Here is a 17804-nt window from a genome sequence, read left to right as displayed (position 1 = left end):
TTGCACTTTTTTTTCCTTTTCTTTTCTGCGTTGGATCAGATCCGGTTGCACCGCACGTGTCACATGTGGCAACATGACGCGACGATACCCGATGCAACACCACCACGGATGATGGGATGGGAAAGGGAATACTACTATACGACACGCGAAACGATTTTGATTGAGAGAAAGAAAGCGAGGGATTCGGGACATACGAAACGACGATTATTATGTAATGAAACGGAATAGCTAGTTGAGCTGTGTGTGTGTGAGAGAGAGGTGGATTGTTGGATGGGATGAGATGAATGATATCACATGTACGGCTGTCAGTTTGCAACAAAGGTTCCAATGTTGAAATGGAGATCGACTTGACTTGAGTGGTGCCTTGACTACGTGACTGACTGACTGACTACCTGACTGCGTACATTGTGGGGGGGGATTTCGATGCTTGTGATGCTTGTGATGCTTGCGGATGTGACATAAATATACTGCCCCTTACTGAGAGTGGACCAGTTGGTCTGTAGAGAAGGACGAGCGTAGAAATGAGAGATGATGGCGTGTAAGCCACACGGTCCGGGGTCTAGCTAAGCATGCATGATGGCTCTCTATTATTACTGTCGCTGGATCGAAAGCCCTTCCAATTTCTTGTGAACGCCAGAATTAGTACAGACAACTAACCAACCTGGTGTTACTCGCTCAACTACTGTGCCGGCAGGAGGGGCAATGCTGTGCAAACCATACATGGTTTCTAGCACATTGTAGCCGCCCACTACTACCACCAGAACATGGGAGACAAGAAAGGCACTGCATACATGTAGTCTGTTGACCGTGCGATGGACCCGGACCCATCTGCTTCGACTCCCTGCCCTCCGCCGGCGCCGATCCCGACGGCCCGGCGCGACGGACCGAGGGCTGCTGGACGGACTCGCTGGGCTACACCATCGACCCGAGCGCCATCGTCTTCCACTTCAGCACGCAGGACCCGAAGCACATCGACCCCCTCCTCGTCACCGTCGCCGGCGCCAAGCTGCCCGACGGCCACGGGTTCTACCTCCGCTGCGACCGCGACTGGAACCAGTTCCCCGACTTCGAAGTCGTCCCCGGCGGCGTCGAGATCCACCCGGGCAACATATGCTCCGAAAAAAAAATGCTGCTGCTGCAACACGGGGCTGTTGAAGACGGTGTCGTGGGTGGTCGTGTTGGAGACCGTCGCGGGGAGTGCCGAGGCGGCGGAAGAGAGGCAGGCGATGGCGGAGATGGCGGTGCCCAGGAGTCGACGGACGGGAGCCATGTTGGGCGACGGCTGGCTGAGTATATGCATGAGAGAGCTGTGCAGCAGTTTAGAGCGAAGTGCCGTAATGCACGCACGTTATGTCCAGAGGGGATCGGCAGATGATAGAGTTCGGTAAAAGGGAGCAGCACGTGGACACCTGCACGGCCGGCAGAAAATGGCCATCCGCTTCACTCCGGGGTTGGCTCTTCGTCCCCGGGGTCTGCAGCTGGCATCACCATCAAGCCCATCTCCACGATAGCGGACGCGGGCCACTGCAGTAGACGGGCAAACGGCGCCGTACAGCATGCCTGCCGCCGTCATTTGTCGGCCTTTTCGAGTTGCCAAGCCTCAATCGACTAATTGGGGTCATCTAGCCATGACGGTTCGGCTATTTGCTCTGGTTCGAGTCCTTTTGCTTCTGCTGGCCCGCCGGTACGAGCCGAAAGAACGGTACGATAGCACAGTCAGACTCGCCCCCTCGACCTCTAGGGCGTCTCCACGTTCGCACACCCCCGGACTTGGCAGCATACGTTCAGGGAATACGGTAGCATCCAATTAGGGGGGGTGCCGTGACCGGACCCGTGACCCCCGCACTGGTTTTTGGCGAGATCCCCGAGCCCCCCCAACGGCTCGAGGTTCGCCATGGTCGCAACTTGGGTGTTGGAATTGGTAGTCACGTGTTTTATTTTGTGCATACATATATATAGTCACCTTTCCAGGGGCTCTTCCAAGACCCTGTTTTCACTTTTCCTACGACTACATCTCATTCTCACGCTGAGATAAAATCGCCCTACTAAATAAATCCTACCACACTTGTTACCAACAACCCACCAAGGAACACAATATACGGATTCATCTCAAGCCATGGCGTCAGCAACACCAACCACCACCACCCCCTCCTCCCCCTCGGAAATCGACGAGCTCCTAACCCACCAAACCTTCCAGACCCTGACCCGGGACCAGGTCACCTCCTTCCTCCGGCACGGCTTCCTCCGCGTCCCGGGCGCCATCCCGTCCGCGACCTGCGACCGCTGGACCCGCCACGTCTGGCCGCGCCTGGGCATGGATCCCGAGGACCGCTCGACCTGGCGCGCGGAGCGCAGCCACCTGGCCAAGCTCAACGTCGAGCCCGCGCGCGACCTGGCCCCGCGCGCCTGGGCCGCCATCTGCGAGCTCTGCGGCGGCGAGGACCGCATCGCCATGCCCGGGGGCGGTATGTGGACCGACGGGTTCATCGTCAACCTTGGCACTCCCTCCTCCGAGTGTGAGGAGGAGGGGAAAAGGACGAAAAAGGTCCCGCCTCGCGCGCTGACCAACTGGCACGTCGACGGCGACTTTTTTGCTCATTTCCTCGACAGTCCCGAGCAGGCCCTCCTCGTGATCCCGTGCTGGAGCGACGTGGGCGAGGACGCGGGGGCGACGTGGATCTGCGACGAGGGGCCCAGGAGAATTGGCAAGATGCTGGTCAGTCGCTTCCCGTTTCCGTTTCCGTTTCCTTCCTTGGTATTTCTTTTTCCTTTTCTTCTTCTTTCAGTTTCTCGCGGTGCTGAACCAGATACTCGCGTCGCCCTCAGTACGACCACCCCGAGGGCCTCAACCCCATGATGAACCCCCCGGCACGAGGCCCTCCGGCCCCCCTTCCAGCACTCGATCTTCAACAGCATCATCCAGGATGCGCCGGACAGCAGCTTCCACGAGATGACGGGCGCAAAGGGCGACGTCATCTTGATGCACCCGCTCATGCTTCACAGCGCCAGCGTGTGAGTTAGATCAAGGACGCTCTTTTGTAGTATGGCTGAAGGATGACCCCCACCCACGCACTCATTAGCCATGAGCTGGCTGACACATTGATGAACCAATGATGGTGACGGGCGACAGTAACATCAAAAGAGTCCCAAGTACGTAACTATCCCTCCCCCTAAACACACACCTTTTTTACTTTACACTTTGAGGCCACTAAATCCTAAAACGGTGCAATCGCGCAGGAATCATCACCAACCCCCCCAGTGTCCCTCCGCGCCCCCTTCCAGTTCGACCGCGCTGACCCGTCGGCGTACAGCCTGGTCGAGCTCAAGACGATGCGGGACCTCGGTCTCGGCCTCGACCTCGAGGGGCGGGCCCGCGGCGCTACGGGGCTGGAGGGCCACGGGCCCACGCGAGATGTTCATGCCCGCCCGGCTGGCGGCCCAGGAGCAGAAGCGGGACGAGGAGGTCGCCCGGCTCCGGGCGCTGGGGATCGAGACTGGGGACCACGAGTTTAGTCAAGGGCCGTACCTGCTGATATCGCAGCAGGAGCAGCAGCAGCAGCAGCAGCAGCAGCAGGCAGTCATAGCGCCAGGTCTGACCGCGTAAGAGAAGGTATTTTGCTGTTGCTGGCCCTACCTATTTATTGCAGTATTGTCAAGGTATCCGACTAACCTGTATTTGATAGCCTGAAGTTGATTCTTCGGGGCCTAGAAAATGACGTTCGCTATTCTAGTCTACATATGTGTGTGTGTGTGTGTGTTCCATAAACATCGGTGAGCCTATCTATGGCGTTGCTTGGGGAATTGCCTGGGACAACTGGAGGCCAGCTGAAGGCGTGTTTGTGTGGTTTCTCCGCTTCCGCCCAAGATCAAGATAAGTCATCCAATTTAATTGCTCAATTCAGTACAAGTCAGAAAGACGCATGCCTAGCAACCAAATTGTTGGTCACTTGCATTCACCCCAGATTCCCAGGAAACGAAGGGCCATAAATATCCCAGGTCTAATTCCAAAGTCAAGTGAACTTGCATCCGTATAACGAGGGCCTTGCACCAATGGGCTGGGCCTGAGAATTCGAGTATCTTCAATTCAGTTGGAAGGCGGTTCGTCCTGCGGCGAACACGTCGTCATTACAGCTGTTTTAGGTAAGACCAACGTTCATTTTTAAAAGCTCATTGGGAGATGGCCTGGATCGAGTGGTGAGGTTTTTCATCTCCCTTATGGGTATACTACAGCGAGGGTAGGCATTGGGTCAAAACTCCCACGACGCATTCGGAAAATGGAGAAGCTCCGCCGACCTCCAGGTTCAGAGAGCTCTCCGTCGTTCCCCTTCATGAACCACCGTCGAGTCCGGGTATGACTCAACAAGCACCCTCGACCTCTCTTGATGGACCCATGTCTGCTCTGAACCTACTTAATGGACTAGCCTTACGTGCTCTGCTTGAGTCATATACCAAGGTCGAAGAGGGCACCAGTTCAGTGTGCGCGTGGCAGAGTAAAATAAACTCTGTTACCCATTTTCGCTGACCTTTGGCGTGTGCTTATTGCTCAGCCAATACGGTCCTGGCACTCTGGAAAGGTATTCGGCGACACCATCAATCGAGCAGTTTTCCCGACGGCGACGAGAATGACGTGTTACAGCTTTTGATCCAAGATCTCCTACCTAGATGGTGTCATCGTCAAAGCTATGGAGAAACAGCCGGAACAGATTGTGTCGAGGTACACACGCCGGTCCCGTGAACGCTTGTAAGATTTGGGGTTGTACGATGACGGCGGAGAGAGAGCGATAGCGGCGCGACCGTGCTAGGACTTGGTTCATTATACGAGAGTTTTCGCCAAGACGCAGGTTATAAGGTTGACTCTGGGAGTGTCGTTGTCGGACAGAGGTTTTCTTTCTCCTTCTTTTTTCTTTTCATCTTTCGCAAAGTACGTAGTAATTACGTATCAAGTCAAAGCGTCTTCACCAAACAATTGCATGGATGGATGGATGCAAGCATGAAATGAACGTTACATCCGGGGAAAGAGGGAAAATGACATGACAATACAGCGGGATCTCTCATATGATGGAAGAAGGGGGTGCGTGCGTGGGGGTGGGAAAACGGGATCTCACCCTGGCATTGACTGCGGCGCGGGCGCGTGGATCTCTTCGAACTTTATTTCAACATCGGAAACGACTGCTTTCTTCTTTGTGCCAAGGGTCCTGGGGAGGGGGAGGGGAGGGGGAGCTGCAGGTGGCTGGCCGGGCGGCTGTCTTACCTACAACATACTTATACATGCATCCTACCTGTCCGTCGGGTCAGGGGCCGAGCAAGCTGCCGGGTGCGGATTTACGTACTTGTGTAGGTGCTTTTATTCCCGATAGACCCGAGCCGAGGAGCGAGAGAGAGAGAGAAAGAGCCTGCCGGGTTAAGCGACAAGAGAATGATGATCATCACCGCCACGAGTCGGGTTTTGGTTGAGGAATGAACAAACACTCCGGCCGGGGGCGACCAGCCTTCGCCATCTCCATGATAGGAGTCTGTCTGTCTGTACTGTCGGTATTTGGCGAGACACCTCACCGCCGCCCTCTCCCACTCTCCCGCAGCGAGGGAGCCGCATTAACCAGGGGCTTCATGTCCATCATTTGGCCCCGCCCTGCCCCTACCGGTCTGCGGTATGATTTACTGGAGACGGGACTGGGAACCATGCTAGGAACCATGCTGGGAACCTTGGAATTGGCGGATGACATAAGCAGCGCAAGCAGCCAAGGAGGTGGACTATGTAGGTGGACTGGTTGTAGCGGGACATTTCTAGATTCCTCTCTTATTCCCACCCAAATAAAGCCGAGAGGCACCTCCACTTTCATGGTCGGGCATGCTTGGCAGAAAAGGGAAAAAAAAAAAAAGAGGAACCCCCCGTTGCGGCTTTGGAGCTTGATACAGGTTACGACGCACGACACGACACGACACGACCACGGCTGCGACAGCCGTTGGTTGACCACGTTTCCCATCCTCCCACCAAAAACGTGTCCAGGGTCTCCGTCCGGCCCATGGCTGGCAAGCTAGCAACAGCAAGCGTCACTGCTGCCACGAGACAAAGACAGGAAACGTTGGGATTCGGGAGCAAAGGCGAGACTAACGAACGCCCCCTTTAGCTGCAGTAGTTCCCCTTGGTCGCCTTTTTCCTTTTTTTGTTTTCCGCCATAATCGGCCGATGTGGGCACGTGCAGGCGGAAAATGGCCGCATCCTCTTCAGACTTCACCGCGGGCCGCCGCCCGACGCCTGCATTGGGCATGGTCCCCGCGGCCTGCCCGGGACTGGGAAAGGTGAAACGAAACCGCCTCTTTTTGCGCCAATCCATCGAACGATTTGAGAAGGATGGCTACTGAGGAGCGGCACACAAACTCAATTCAACCATCGAACGGTCGGTGACGTTTCTCTCCTCTGCCCCTCCAAGTGGGACTCTACTACTACATACTACTGCTACTACTACTACTACTACTACATACTACTACTGAGCAACAGGGATGCCCGGCACTCACGGGCAAAGAAACAAGCCCCTACTGCCGTGGCTGGCCATGGCTGCCATGGCTGCCTGCCGTCCATCACTCCCGAGACGAAATTGGGTCCCATCCTGCCTTTTGGATGAGAAAACCCTGGGGCCGCCTGCTGCTCGTAGAGCCCGTTCACCGCAACGATGCTACCTGGCCTGTTGTAAGTACGGTGTATGAATGAATGAATGTGAAAATGCCAGTTGTCCAAAAGTCGAGCTGTCCATGCCAGAGCCGCCTCCCCAAGCTCCATATGCCGGATTCCTGTCTGCAACTCGGCAGCCAATCAGGCCGCCGCGCCGCCGCGGCTGGAGTCTCGAACCATCAGGTCGACTACCCATCCGCCTCCTTCTTCTGCCGCCCCGTAGTAGAGCGTTGAGCGTCGCAGCAAATATGGGAACCGCATGCGTATGGCCGCCCCGTCGAATGCTCCCCTACCAGCCCCCGTTCCAACAGATTCGACCCTAGATTGGTGACCACCACCACCACCACCACCACGCGCGCTGTAAAGACCGAATCCCGATTCATGTGCTTATCGGGGATAACCAGGACGGGTATTTAGTAAAAGAGCAGTTCCCCCCTCTTCCCCTCTCCCGCCCCTTTCTGGAGTTAGTACCTCATTCTGCTATATACCCCCCCACCAAGCAACCGTCTGTTGTGCTTCTTCTTCTTACCTTTTCTTGAACCGAACCATCATCACCGCAAACCTAATCACTCACTCACCACCACCACCAAAATGGCCGCACAATCCCCCAAGTTCGAAGGCTGGCTGGGCAAGAGCCCCGAGGCCTTCCACGGCAAGATGGAGTGGGGCTCCTACGAACCCAAGAAGTGGACCGAGGACGATGTCGACATTGAGATCTCCCACTGCGGTATCTGCGGCTCCGACCTGCACGTCCTGAAGTCCGGCTGGGGCGAGACCCCCTACCGTAAGCTTTCTCTCTTTCTCTCCTTCTCCTTCTGAGTCTTGTCGTCGCTGACACATGCTCCAGCCTGCGTCGTCGGCCACGAGATTGTCGGCAAGGCCGTCCGCGTCGGCAAGAACGTCGAGGGCATCCAGGTCGGCGACCGCGTCGGCGTCGGCGCCCAGGGCCGCACCTGCGGCAAGGACGACTGCACCGAGTGCTCCGCCGGCGAAGAGGTGTACTGCCCGCGCGAGCGCATCGAGACGTACGGCGCCGTCTACCCGGGCGACGAGGGCAAGTCGTACGGCGGCTACGCCGACTACAACCGCACCAACGGCAAGTGGGTCTTCAAGATCCCCGAGGGCCTCGACTCGGCCGCCGCCGCCCCCATGATGTGCGGCGGCGTCACCGTCTACTCGCCCCTTAAGAACAACGGCTGCGGGCCCGGTAAGACCGTCGGCATCGTCGGCGTCGGCGGCCTCGGCCACTTCGGCATCCTCTTCGCCAAGGCCCTCGGCGCCGACCGTGTTGTGGGCATCTCGCGCAAGAACGACAAGAAGGACGACGTCCTCAAGCTCGGCGCCGACGCCTACATCGCCACCGGCGAGGACAAGGACTGGGCCGCCAAGAACGCCCGCACCCTCGACCTCATCATCTGCACCGTCTCCAGCGACAAGATGCCCCTGGCCGAGTACATGTCCCTGCTCAAGGTCCGCGGCCGCTTCATCCAGGTCGGGTAAGTTCTAGTCCCTCCATCCGTCAATCGCTTGGAGCAGATTGCTAACACGCACAGTGCCCCCGACGGCGGTCTCCTGCCCCCGATCAACGCCTTCACCCTGCTCGGCAGCGCCATCAGCGTCGGCGGCTCCCTGACCGGCTCGCCCCGCGAGATCCGCGAGATGCTCCAGCTGGCCGCCGACAAGAAGATCCAGCCCTGGATCGTCACCCGGCCCATGAAGGACGCCAACCAGGCCATCGTCGACTTCGAGGAGGGCAAGGCCCGCTACCGCTACGTCCTCGAGAACGAGAACTACGGCAAGCACTAAGAAGCTTTGCTGTGGGCTTTTGAGGCTTTCTCTTCTCAGGCCAGTGTGGTAGTGTTTATCCACCCAAGGAAAAAACACAATGTTTTAATCTAAAAGAAAAATAGCGTCTCGCGTTAGATAGTAGGCGAACATAGAAGCCGAAAAAGAATATAATGACTATTATGATCCCCAAAACCATGACGAGAGGAGAGAAGAAGAAGAGAGGGAGAGGATCGTGAGGAGTGACTAGGGCGCGACTGATTGTGACATGGTAGACCAAAGTGCCATCAAGGTTCGTCGGTTGGCTGGTTGTGCTAGAAGTTTTAGCGTATGGCGCTTGGCTTTGCTCGAGACGTGGCTGGCTGGCTGCCGGTGCGGGTTTCACCGACTCGGGATCTTGGCCGCAGCAACGTGGCACAAGCAGCATGTGCATGTGCATGTGCATGGCATTGGTGATGTGCGGGGTCACACCATCTGAGATGGCTGCTGCTGGCTGCCGTCGGCATCTAACCTAGTCCCAAGGGCTGGCTTAGGGGTCCGGCTCGCGTCCGAGGGTTGACTGTGCGTGTAAACGCACCAATCGGGCGGCTGGAACGGGCTGACATGCACACATGCAGTGATGCACTGTACCCCCCCAGGGAAAGAAGACGAGCTTGCATGCATGAGGATATATCCTTCTTGATTGGGGGATGGATGACCAAATTGGTCTGGGGGCGTAACGGTGCAAACTACTGAGATTGGATGTTTTGCTCACACACAACCTTGTCGCGCCTTGGTCAAGTCTCATTCAAATCAATACATTGTGTCGCTAAATCATGCCGAGCAGGAGAAGCCTGGAATCCGGAATCTGGTGTTTGGTATCGTTGCCTGTCTACAAATTGAGTCCCCCGTCACTCCCGACGGTCGGAGAGACCAGCAAAAACCGATGGCTTCTTCTAAACGACAGGCCAACCGCTGGAGAAGTCGATGCGGTTCCATCCAAACCGCTTCTGGCCATCCGCGAAACCGATGCGGGTGTCTATGAAGTGGTAGTAGAGAATCTACGGCGGTGCAAGAATCAGCAAATTGGTGGTGGTGATGATGGAGTCGGGGAGAAAGTAAGTAGGATATGGAGAGAAAGAAAGAAAGAAAGAAAGAAAGAAAGAAAGAAAGAAAGAAAGAAAGAAAAAGGGGAAAAACCCTACCGGGCCTTCGACAGGGTCGTTAAACACACCCTGGCCGCCGGGACCGTATACGAACTGGAAGGACTCGTAGACGACGGTGCCACCGCCGCGCGTGCAGTCGGCGCCGCTGCGGTCGACGAATCCCCCCGTCGGGCTGGAGGACCGGCAGGCCATGATCTTGTACTCGGCCCCGGGCACGGGGCGGTTCCGGTCGAAGCCGCAGCACGCGCCCTTGGAGTAGAAGAGGTAGAAGTAGCCGGCCCAGGGGAAGACGAAGCCGCCCTCGACCGCGGTGGTGACCGGGTCGTACGCGATCTGCCTCGGGGCCGCGCCCGCGGCGACGCGGTGCGGCGGATTCTGCATGGGCACGGTGTGCAGGTCCTTCCACCAGCTGCCAAAGGTCATGACGAAGCTGCCGTCGGCCTGCTTGAGCACGTGCGGGTCGATGGCGTTGTAGGCCACGCCCCGCGCCGACTCGATGCCCGTCGAGCCGTGGTCGCGCCACGAGACCAGGTCGGCCGACGTGGCGACCCCGATGGCCGAGTCTTGCGACCCGGACGTGCTGACCGAGTAGTACATGTAGTACTCGTTGCCGCGCTTGACGACCTCGGGAGCCTATGTCTCGTAGCGATTAGCAAGCCTGCATCTAGAACACCTCTTTCTTCTGTTTCATCTCGGCTAGCCTTTTAGCGAGAGTGAGAGAGAGAGATGCAGAAAGAAGGAGGAAGCCCTACCCAGAGATCGTCCCGGCCCGCCTTGTTGATGGTGGACCCGGCGGGCAGGGCGGCGCCGACGTAGGCCCAGGGCCCCCGGATGGAGGGCGCCGAGTGGATGGCGATCTTGCCGCCGGTGGACAGGCGAAAGTAGGTGCCGTCGCCGCGCAGGACAATGGTCGGGTCGTGGGCGTTGGTGCAGATACCCGAGCAGGCCTGGGGCACGGCGTAGGCCGAGACGGTGCCGGTCAGGAACGCCGCCGCCGCGGCGGTGGCGAGGGAATGGAAGAAGCTCGGCAGCATTGTCGCTTTGCTTGGATCGTTCGTCGGCGAGGATGACGATGATGCAGGTGCAAGTCTCTCTCTCTCTCTCTCTCTCTCTCCCCTCGAGGGCGGCGGTCACCCGTCTTTATGAACGAAGTTGAGCGAGCTGCTCCTCTTCTCCCATCCTGCTCTAGCTCAGGTAGCGAGCGGTCGGCATCTGGGTGCCGCAGAACCCCATCTGGCGCATCTGGTGCATCTGACATCCCATTCTGCTCGATCTGTGGCTGGGTGCGTGAATGGTGGATTTGGAAATGCCGGAGCGGTCGCCCCTCGGACGCCAAGGGACAGACAGCCCCCGACCAAGAAAGAACGGGACGGGGAGAGGGAAAGATAAAGAGAGGCGAATGGGCCAGATGACCTTCTGGATTGGTGAGCACCCTCCGTTACTAGGGCGGCGTTGGGGTTACATCGAGCCTTTTCGAGACGGCTCTGCCGACTGGGAAGGGCATTGGACGGAAATGGTCAGATCCAAGAGCCATTCATGATGCGATGCCGAAAAATCCCGCTGCCACCGACTTTTTGTTGTTGGCAATTAAGGATTGATGGATGTTTGGTAATTCTGTGACTACCTTTTGGATGGCTGTTGCACGGCCGCTAGAGCTACATACATCAAGGTACAGGCTGACAGTGGTTAGTGGTTAGTGGTTAGTGGACAGTGGACAGTGGGCGACTAGCAGAGCGATTGGCAGAGCGATTGGCAGAGCGATTGGCAGAGCGATTGGCAGAGCGATTGGCAGGCCACAAGCGATTGGGCCCGTGGATTTACGAGTTTAGTGGCAGTTTTCAGGCTAGGCCGTTCCTGGCCTCACTTCGAGATCCCATCGAAACATTTTCTTCGCTGCACTCAATCCAAACGCCAACAACATCAACCCAAACACCAGCACCCCCCATGCACAATGAATGCGTCTTGATTTCATAGATTTCCTCCCCTTCTCGACGTCAGAGATCATGGCTCCGGAATACTCATCCAATTGGAAAAAGCTCCAGGAACAGCTCCAGGCTCAATCCCCCGCCTCGGCTGCTGCACCGTCTGCCGCTGCCACCACCACCAAGCGGAAGAAGCCTGAAGAGACCCCAGGCCACTCGCAAGCCAAGAAGCGGCGAGTAGTCCAAGGTCCGCAGCAGCTAGCGCCCTCCAAACCGAGGAAGCAGGCATCACTATCATCATCATCATCATCATCATCGGCAGCAGCAGCAAAGACGCCCAGCAGCAGGCCATCCAAGTCCATGGGCAACGCAGAATCCTCCGTCGTCTCCAAAGGATCTTCCTCCACCGTGAGGCCTTCCTTGGCGCTCTGGGCCCAGGACAACGACATCTCGCCCGAGGACCTGGCCGAGGCCTACGGGCTGGGCCTCAGGCGCAACACCCTCGTCGCCACGTCGGAAAAGGCCCGCGTCAACGAGGGCAGGGCACCCAATGTCGACCTGGGCAAGTATGTCGGCCTCGACTGCGAGATGGTCGGCACGGGCCCCGACGGCCATGACCACGCCCTAGCGCGTGCCAGCCTGGTCGACTTCCACGGCCGCCAGATCTACGACTCCTTCGTGAGACCGCGGGAGCACGTGACGGACTGGCGCACCAGCATCACCGGCATCACCCCGAAGCAGATGGGCCAGGCCCGGGACTTCGACGAGGTCCAGCAGGAGGTGGCCGACATCATCAAGGGCCGCATCCTGGTCGGGCATGATCTGCGCCACGACCTGGACGTGCTGCTGCTCACGCACCCCGTCACCCATATCCGGGACACGGCGCGCTTCTCCGGGTACAAGAAGTACGGCAACGGCCCCAAGCCGGCCCTGAGGATCCTGGCCAAGGAGGTGCTGGGCATGGAGATCCAGTCGGGCCATCATTCCAGTATCGAGGACGCCCGTGTGGCCATGCTGTTGTTTCGCAAGAAGAAGTCCGAGTTCGACATGGAACACGCCAACAAGTTTGAGCACGCCAAGCCAGGACCCGGTAAGCCACATACCAAGAAGAAGAAGAAGAAGAAGCATTAGAAAAACCCGGTTCGAGCCCCAGTGCCAGGGTCCCGAGGAGCCGGACCCGAGGGGCTGGCGCCGAGCGAACCCAGCCATGAAAACGAGGAAAATGGATACGCACACAGCAACCATGGCGTGCATGAATGACTATGGATGCTGAAAGGCCACTGCTGCTACCGCCACCACACCCGCATCCGATGAAACTTGCTGCACAAGTGCCGATCTCCTTGATACCCTGATTTGGATGGGATGAGGCTTGTTTGCCAACCGAGGACCATGAGCGTACCTGAATCCAGCATACAGGGCAGGTTGATCTGCAGTCCGTGTTCCTCGCTAGTCCTTCAGCTCGCGTCTCCGGAACGACATCCTGAGTTCAGTGGTGTCCCCACCTCATTTAAAGCATCAGTCCAGTCCAGTCGCATCATCGTGGAGCGTGCTGCGTTTGGCGACAGGCACACCCATACATCCATACGAAAAGGCCAAGGACCTGGGGTTTTCGAGAACCCGAGTTCCGTACACAGCACGCGATAGCCAATTCATTCCGAGATGCTGCTAGGCGGCTAGTCTGCACTACGTTTCAGTTGCGAGGTATATGGTGCTGCCAGGTAGAACAAGTGCGCATACCTGCCTATCATATGGCGGCGCTACGTACCGGCTCATGGTGGCTTCAGTTTGCGCGCTGGCGCCAGTAGCGTCTCCGCAACCCTTCCCACTTCCCCCCTCCAAGCTTAGAGCCTTAGAGGCCTCTCAAATTGTGGCCTGACCTGAACCTGCTACGCTAGGTTCAACGGAAAATAAACGGGGTGTGCCCCAGTGAGCGAAGGCATCTCCAGGTTACGAGACTTTGGGAACTGCTTGGTTCAGATCCACCGTAGACAGTAAATAATGTAAATCAATGGGCAGTGCCAAAGATCGATATATGCGGCCCGTCTCCCATCCACGTGTATGTGTATCTGTGTGTGTGTGTGTGTGTGTGTGTGTGTGTCACGTCATGTCCGACTCGTCGTCTCTGATGCGTCTTGGCTCTGCTGCGGCATTCGAAGAACAACACAGGCCTTCCTCCTGCTGCTCCATGTCTTCGACCTCGAGCGGTTGTTTTCCCTCTTCTGCTTCTTCTTCTTTCCTTTCCTTTCCTCTTCTTCTCCGTCCGTCCCCTTATGCATGACCGAAACGAGCAGGTCCTGGCCGTCGCCGTGACCTTCCTGGTCCTCTGCTGGATCGTCGTCGGGCTCCGCGTGTACTGCCGGGTTCACGTGGTCAAGTCCTTCGGCCCGGATGATTTTTCTCTTGTCGTTCTTCAGGTAAGTAAGAGACCGCCACGTGCTGTGCTGTGCTTTCTTTCTTTTCTTTTCTTTTTGTCTTTTCTTCTCTTCTGTCTGGGGCAAGTACTGATCGGTAGTGTTACGCCTCGCCTCAGCTGGTTTACACCGGTTACCTTGTCACCCAACTTTTGGGCTGGCAGCACGGCACGGGGCGGCATAAGAGCGCACTGAGCGAAGCCGACAACTCGCGAGCATTGATGGTAAGTAAAAAAGAACACGAGGCAACCTGCGTGTGTTGTTGTTGTGGTTGATTCTCTCTCTCCCTCTCTCCCTGCCCGCCGGCGTTTTCACAGATCAACAGATCATGTCTGACGTCTCCCCTCCCCTTTCGTGAAACCACAGTTCTGGTTCGTCTGCGAGCTGCTCTACATCGCCTGCACCTGCCTCCTCAAGCAGGCGGCGGGCCAGTTCCTCCTGCGCCTCGCCGTCGACGCGCGCCATGTTTGGGCCCTGCGGGCGCTGATGCTGTCAACGGCCCTCTTCGGCACGGCCTACTTCTTCCTCGTCCTCTTCCAGTGCGGGGCGCCGGCGCCGCGCGGCGTCTTCTGGGAGGAGTCCCCCCGCGCGGCGCCGGGGGACCGGTGCTGGAGCGACCTCGTCGTCCTCGCGCTGACGTATGCGGTGTCGGCCGTCAACTGCCTGGCCGACTGGTGCTTCGGCCTCATGCCCGTCCTCGTCGTGCGCACGCTCAATATGCCGAGGGGGACCAGGGTCCTGGTGGCCTGTCTCACCAGCTTCGCGGCCATGTAAGATTTTATTTCTTCTCTTTTCTTCCTTGTTCCTGTAAGCGGCAGCGAAGACTGACTGACTGGCCGTCAAACTCCAGCGCCAGCATTGCCACCGTTGTTCGCATGGTCTATATTCCCACCCTCCTTGACGGAGACGATTTCTTGTGTAGGTGACCCCCCCAAGCTTCCCCTTCCAAGGGACACGCACTCAGCCGTATCCAGCGGCATCGGCGCTCGCTCACACAAGTGACACACATATATATACACAGTCCAAACCACCGACGTCGCCCTCTGGAGCACCGTCGAAGTCGGCATCGGCATCGCCGCCCTGTCCCTCGCCGCGCTCCACCCCCTCATCGCCCACTGGCGCCGCCGGCTCGGCCTGGCCCACGTCCCCCTGACCGGATCGCTCTCCAACTCCAACACCACGCCTCTGTCGCCGCAACGTCGTCGTCGGAGCCGCTTCCGAGGCGGACGCCGGCATCAGAAATATATGCGAACCGACAGCCGGGACCCGCGCCAACAACAAGTAGAGGAACGCAGCCGTCCTCCCCTCAAGCTCCGGCCCGAGGAATCCATCCTCTACATCTCAAGCGCGTCGGGCCCGCCGCCGCCCGCCGCCTCCTGCTCTCCCCCGGATCCGGGACCGGGCTCGAGCCGCTTCGCCCTCTCGAGCTGGATCGAGGAGGCGGGGGGCCGTGGGAGCCGAAGCAGCAGCCGCTGTAGCCACTACCACCACAACCACCACTGCAGCAGCAGAAGCCACGCCGGATCCTCGACGGAGCTGGCGGATTGGGGCGGCGGCATCACCAAGACGACCGAGGTGTCGCAGTCGTCGCAGCACCGGCTCGACTCGCTACCCCGCATGGACGCCGTGTTGCTTCTAACCAAAAGGGCGCCCGACGAGATGGGTTAAAAAAGGGGGGGTATCGTTCATCTACGGGTTGGTCTACGGCCCGCCCACATTTTAAGGCATGTCATTACATTGGCCGCATCCGGCTCTGATACCGGGTTTGGACTGGCATGTTGTCATACTGGTGTCGAACACCAATGTAGACACACGAGGAAGACGCGACGCCAAATAGGAAAGACGCCTCTGCCTATCCGCCGCCGCGCCTCAGCCTCTTCCCGCCCGCGCCCTCCCTGGCCACTTCCATCGTTAACGCGGGGCACCGGTGGCGCCTCGGCGCCTCGGACAGGAGGCGGAGGTCCCATCAGACCGAAGTTGTGGATAGAGAAAAGGCACACGACAAGAGGTAGGTAAAAGAAGAGCCTCCTCGTCGGTTTAGGGTCACCTCGAGCAAGAGGGAAGACGGACGGTAAATGACATCGGCACAGGTTCACGATGGTTTGCTGCTGCTTCCCCCCGATTCTGCGACAACCATGCCATTTTGCTACATCCATCAGGGACCAAACCCATACCTATAATTCTTCCTCAACCATAGACAGTCACAGACAGACAGAGACGCCTTTAACAAAGCCCGCGCACAACACCATCTTCTCTTTCCGAGCGAATCTCGATAGGCGCGCGCCAACCTGGCAAAACGGGAATTGGATTCGCATCTACTGTATTCTGGTACCCTAATCCATAAGTAAGGTGAGGATTTATCGCTGTTCCCTATCAACTTATTGGTTGCTCGGCGTTGCGGAGGATCGTCTCCCCCACCTCCTCTTCCCTCCTCTCTCTTAACTGGAGAAAAAACCCGTGTCCAGAAAATATTCAACGTGACATAGTGACACGTCGTCACCAAACATCGTCCCCGTCCCGAACCCACGCCCCACGCCATGGGAACGGGAATCGACCAAAAGCTACGAGCGCTGATAAATAAATTATCTTTAGTTCGGCGGCATGTACGATAGAAAGGTCTACCCCCCTAAAATAGGGCCGAACGGGACGAGGCGTGAGCTGTAGGGAACGAACAGACAGACACACAGACAGGCAGGCAGGCAGACAGTTGCCCCCCACGTCGAGGAGGAACCACGAGCTGCTGCTCCTGTATGCAATGTGCTTGATGCATGCAAGACCAACGGCCCCTCCCCCTGCTTCTACTGCATCAGTGCCTAAAAGCCAAGCGGTAACAAACAGTATGTACTTGGGGGAGGGCCATTCCAGCCAGCCAGCCAGCCAGCTCCAGACGGGACAGCAAAAAAAAAAGCCCCCGTCAATGGGGTTTGGTTACACCAGGTACGGGACGGCTGGGGCTCGAGTGAGGGGGAAGAGAGAGTGCCGTTGCGGAGGGTGACGACCAGAGACTAAACCGACGATGCATGATGGGTTTCATTCATACTGTGTTGATTACCCAGTATATCAAGAAGACGGATACGTCTACGATGTACGGACATGGCATCTCAAGTCATTCCCAGGCCTGCCACCCATCGAGTTGCAGGGGTTGTGTCAGATGGCAGTTGGTCCGTCACATCTGCAAAGGCAGCGTCGTTCTCAGGTCATGACCGACATCCAAGGCACTAGCGAATGCACACCGAAAAGGCTTGAGGACTTGTGGTTGATATCATCCACTGGATTTCATGTCCAGCGAATGTATTGGTATTCATCATCCCCGACCATTCTGTGGTGGGTGTGTTTGTGTATCTAGAGTGGAGATTTGTCTATAGCACGCGCAGGTCAATCATCATCAATCGTACCGTCGACCCGCGCATATAAATGTCTTTCCCGTGTGTGGTGGCATCCCCGACCGATTGCATTAGCCAGCCACATTTCCCTGGAAAAGAAACCCCCAGCATATTACCGCCGCCGCCGCCCTGTGAGACCTGGGAGGGGAATTGAATCCTCCCCCTACTGTCATCCTTCCTCGGGCAGCCGTGCCGGGCCAGTAACCCCCCGTTCGTTTTTGATACATGCAAGAGCAAGCAAGCAACCGATCAACGCCAGGCTCATCAGCCGCACAGTTGACCACCCTGGATCTGTGGGCGAGTTGGGAACATAAGAAAAACCACGACTCCAACGACCAAAATAGGAAGCAATCAAAGAACACCATGACTCGACGACAAGTATGTCCCCCGCTCTTCTAGAACCGCCAGACCCCCAGCAACAACAAGCACGCTTTCGTCAATAAAGTTCAGGGGTATCGCAGTAGAAGAAGAAAATGGAGGACAAAATT

At 57.5% G+C, this 17804-nt stretch overlaps 6 protein-coding genes across 6 annotated transcripts; 4 read left to right on the top strand and 2 right to left on the bottom strand.

The window, feature by feature from the left end:
• Window positions 1-751: 751 nt before the first annotated feature.
• PG986_004850 (uncharacterized protein) lies at window positions 752-1270 on the bottom strand (the record flags this gene model as incomplete). The annotated part of the gene is made up of 1 exon (XM_066841072.1): window positions 752-1270. One exon carries the CDS (start codon window positions 1268-1270, stop codon window positions 752-754), a length of 519 nt encoding a protein of 172 aa, XP_066700934.1.
• An 846-nt stretch (window positions 1271-2116) lies between these two features.
• Window positions 2117-3604, top strand: PG986_004849 (uncharacterized protein; the record flags this gene model as incomplete). Its single annotated transcript, XM_066841071.1, has 3 exons — window positions 2117-2716; window positions 2876-3012; window positions 3238-3604. 3 exons carry the CDS (start codon window positions 2117-2119, stop codon window positions 3602-3604), a joined length of 1104 nt encoding a protein of 367 aa, XP_066700933.1.
• A 3657-nt stretch (window positions 3605-7261) lies between these two features.
• Window positions 7262-8476, top strand: PG986_004848 (uncharacterized protein; the record flags this gene model as incomplete). Its single annotated transcript, XM_066841070.1, has 3 exons — window positions 7262-7454; window positions 7518-8166; window positions 8224-8476. The coding sequence occupies 3 exons, from the start codon at window positions 7262-7264 to the stop codon at window positions 8474-8476; spliced, it is 1095 nt and encodes a 364-aa protein (XP_066700932.1).
• Window positions 8477-9390: 914 nt separating this feature from the next.
• On the bottom strand, window positions 9391-10634 carry PG986_004847 (glycoside hydrolase family 43 protein; the record flags this gene model as incomplete). The annotated part of the gene is made up of 3 exons (XM_066841069.1): window positions 9391-9495; window positions 9640-10233; window positions 10353-10634. 3 exons carry the CDS (start codon window positions 10632-10634, stop codon window positions 9391-9393), a joined length of 981 nt encoding a protein of 326 aa, XP_066700931.1.
• Window positions 10635-11603: 969 nt separating this feature from the next.
• On the top strand, window positions 11604-12653 carry PG986_004846 (uncharacterized protein; the record flags this gene model as incomplete). The annotated part of the gene is made up of 1 exon (XM_066841068.1): window positions 11604-12653. One exon carries the CDS (start codon window positions 11604-11606, stop codon window positions 12651-12653), a length of 1050 nt encoding a protein of 349 aa, XP_066700930.1.
• A 1139-nt stretch (window positions 12654-13792) lies between these two features.
• PG986_004845 (uncharacterized protein) lies at window positions 13793-15601 on the top strand (the record flags this gene model as incomplete). Its single annotated transcript, XM_066841067.1, has 4 exons — window positions 13793-13936; window positions 14300-14703; window positions 14784-14851; window positions 14955-15601. The coding sequence occupies 4 exons, from the start codon at window positions 13793-13795 to the stop codon at window positions 15599-15601; spliced, it is 1263 nt and encodes a 420-aa protein (XP_066700929.1).
• Window positions 15602-17804: the final 2203 nt, after the last annotated feature.

The sequence above is a fragment of the Apiospora aurea genome (genome assembly GCF_038362705.1).
Source record: "Apiospora aurea strain CBS 24483 chromosome Unknown utg000004l_segment0_segment0, whole genome shotgun sequence".
Lineage (NCBI taxonomy): Eukaryota > Fungi > Ascomycota > Sordariomycetes > Amphisphaeriales > Apiosporaceae > Apiospora > Apiospora aurea.
Note: the sequence above shows the minus strand (reverse complement) of the source record. Positions and strands in the feature narration are given on the sequence as shown.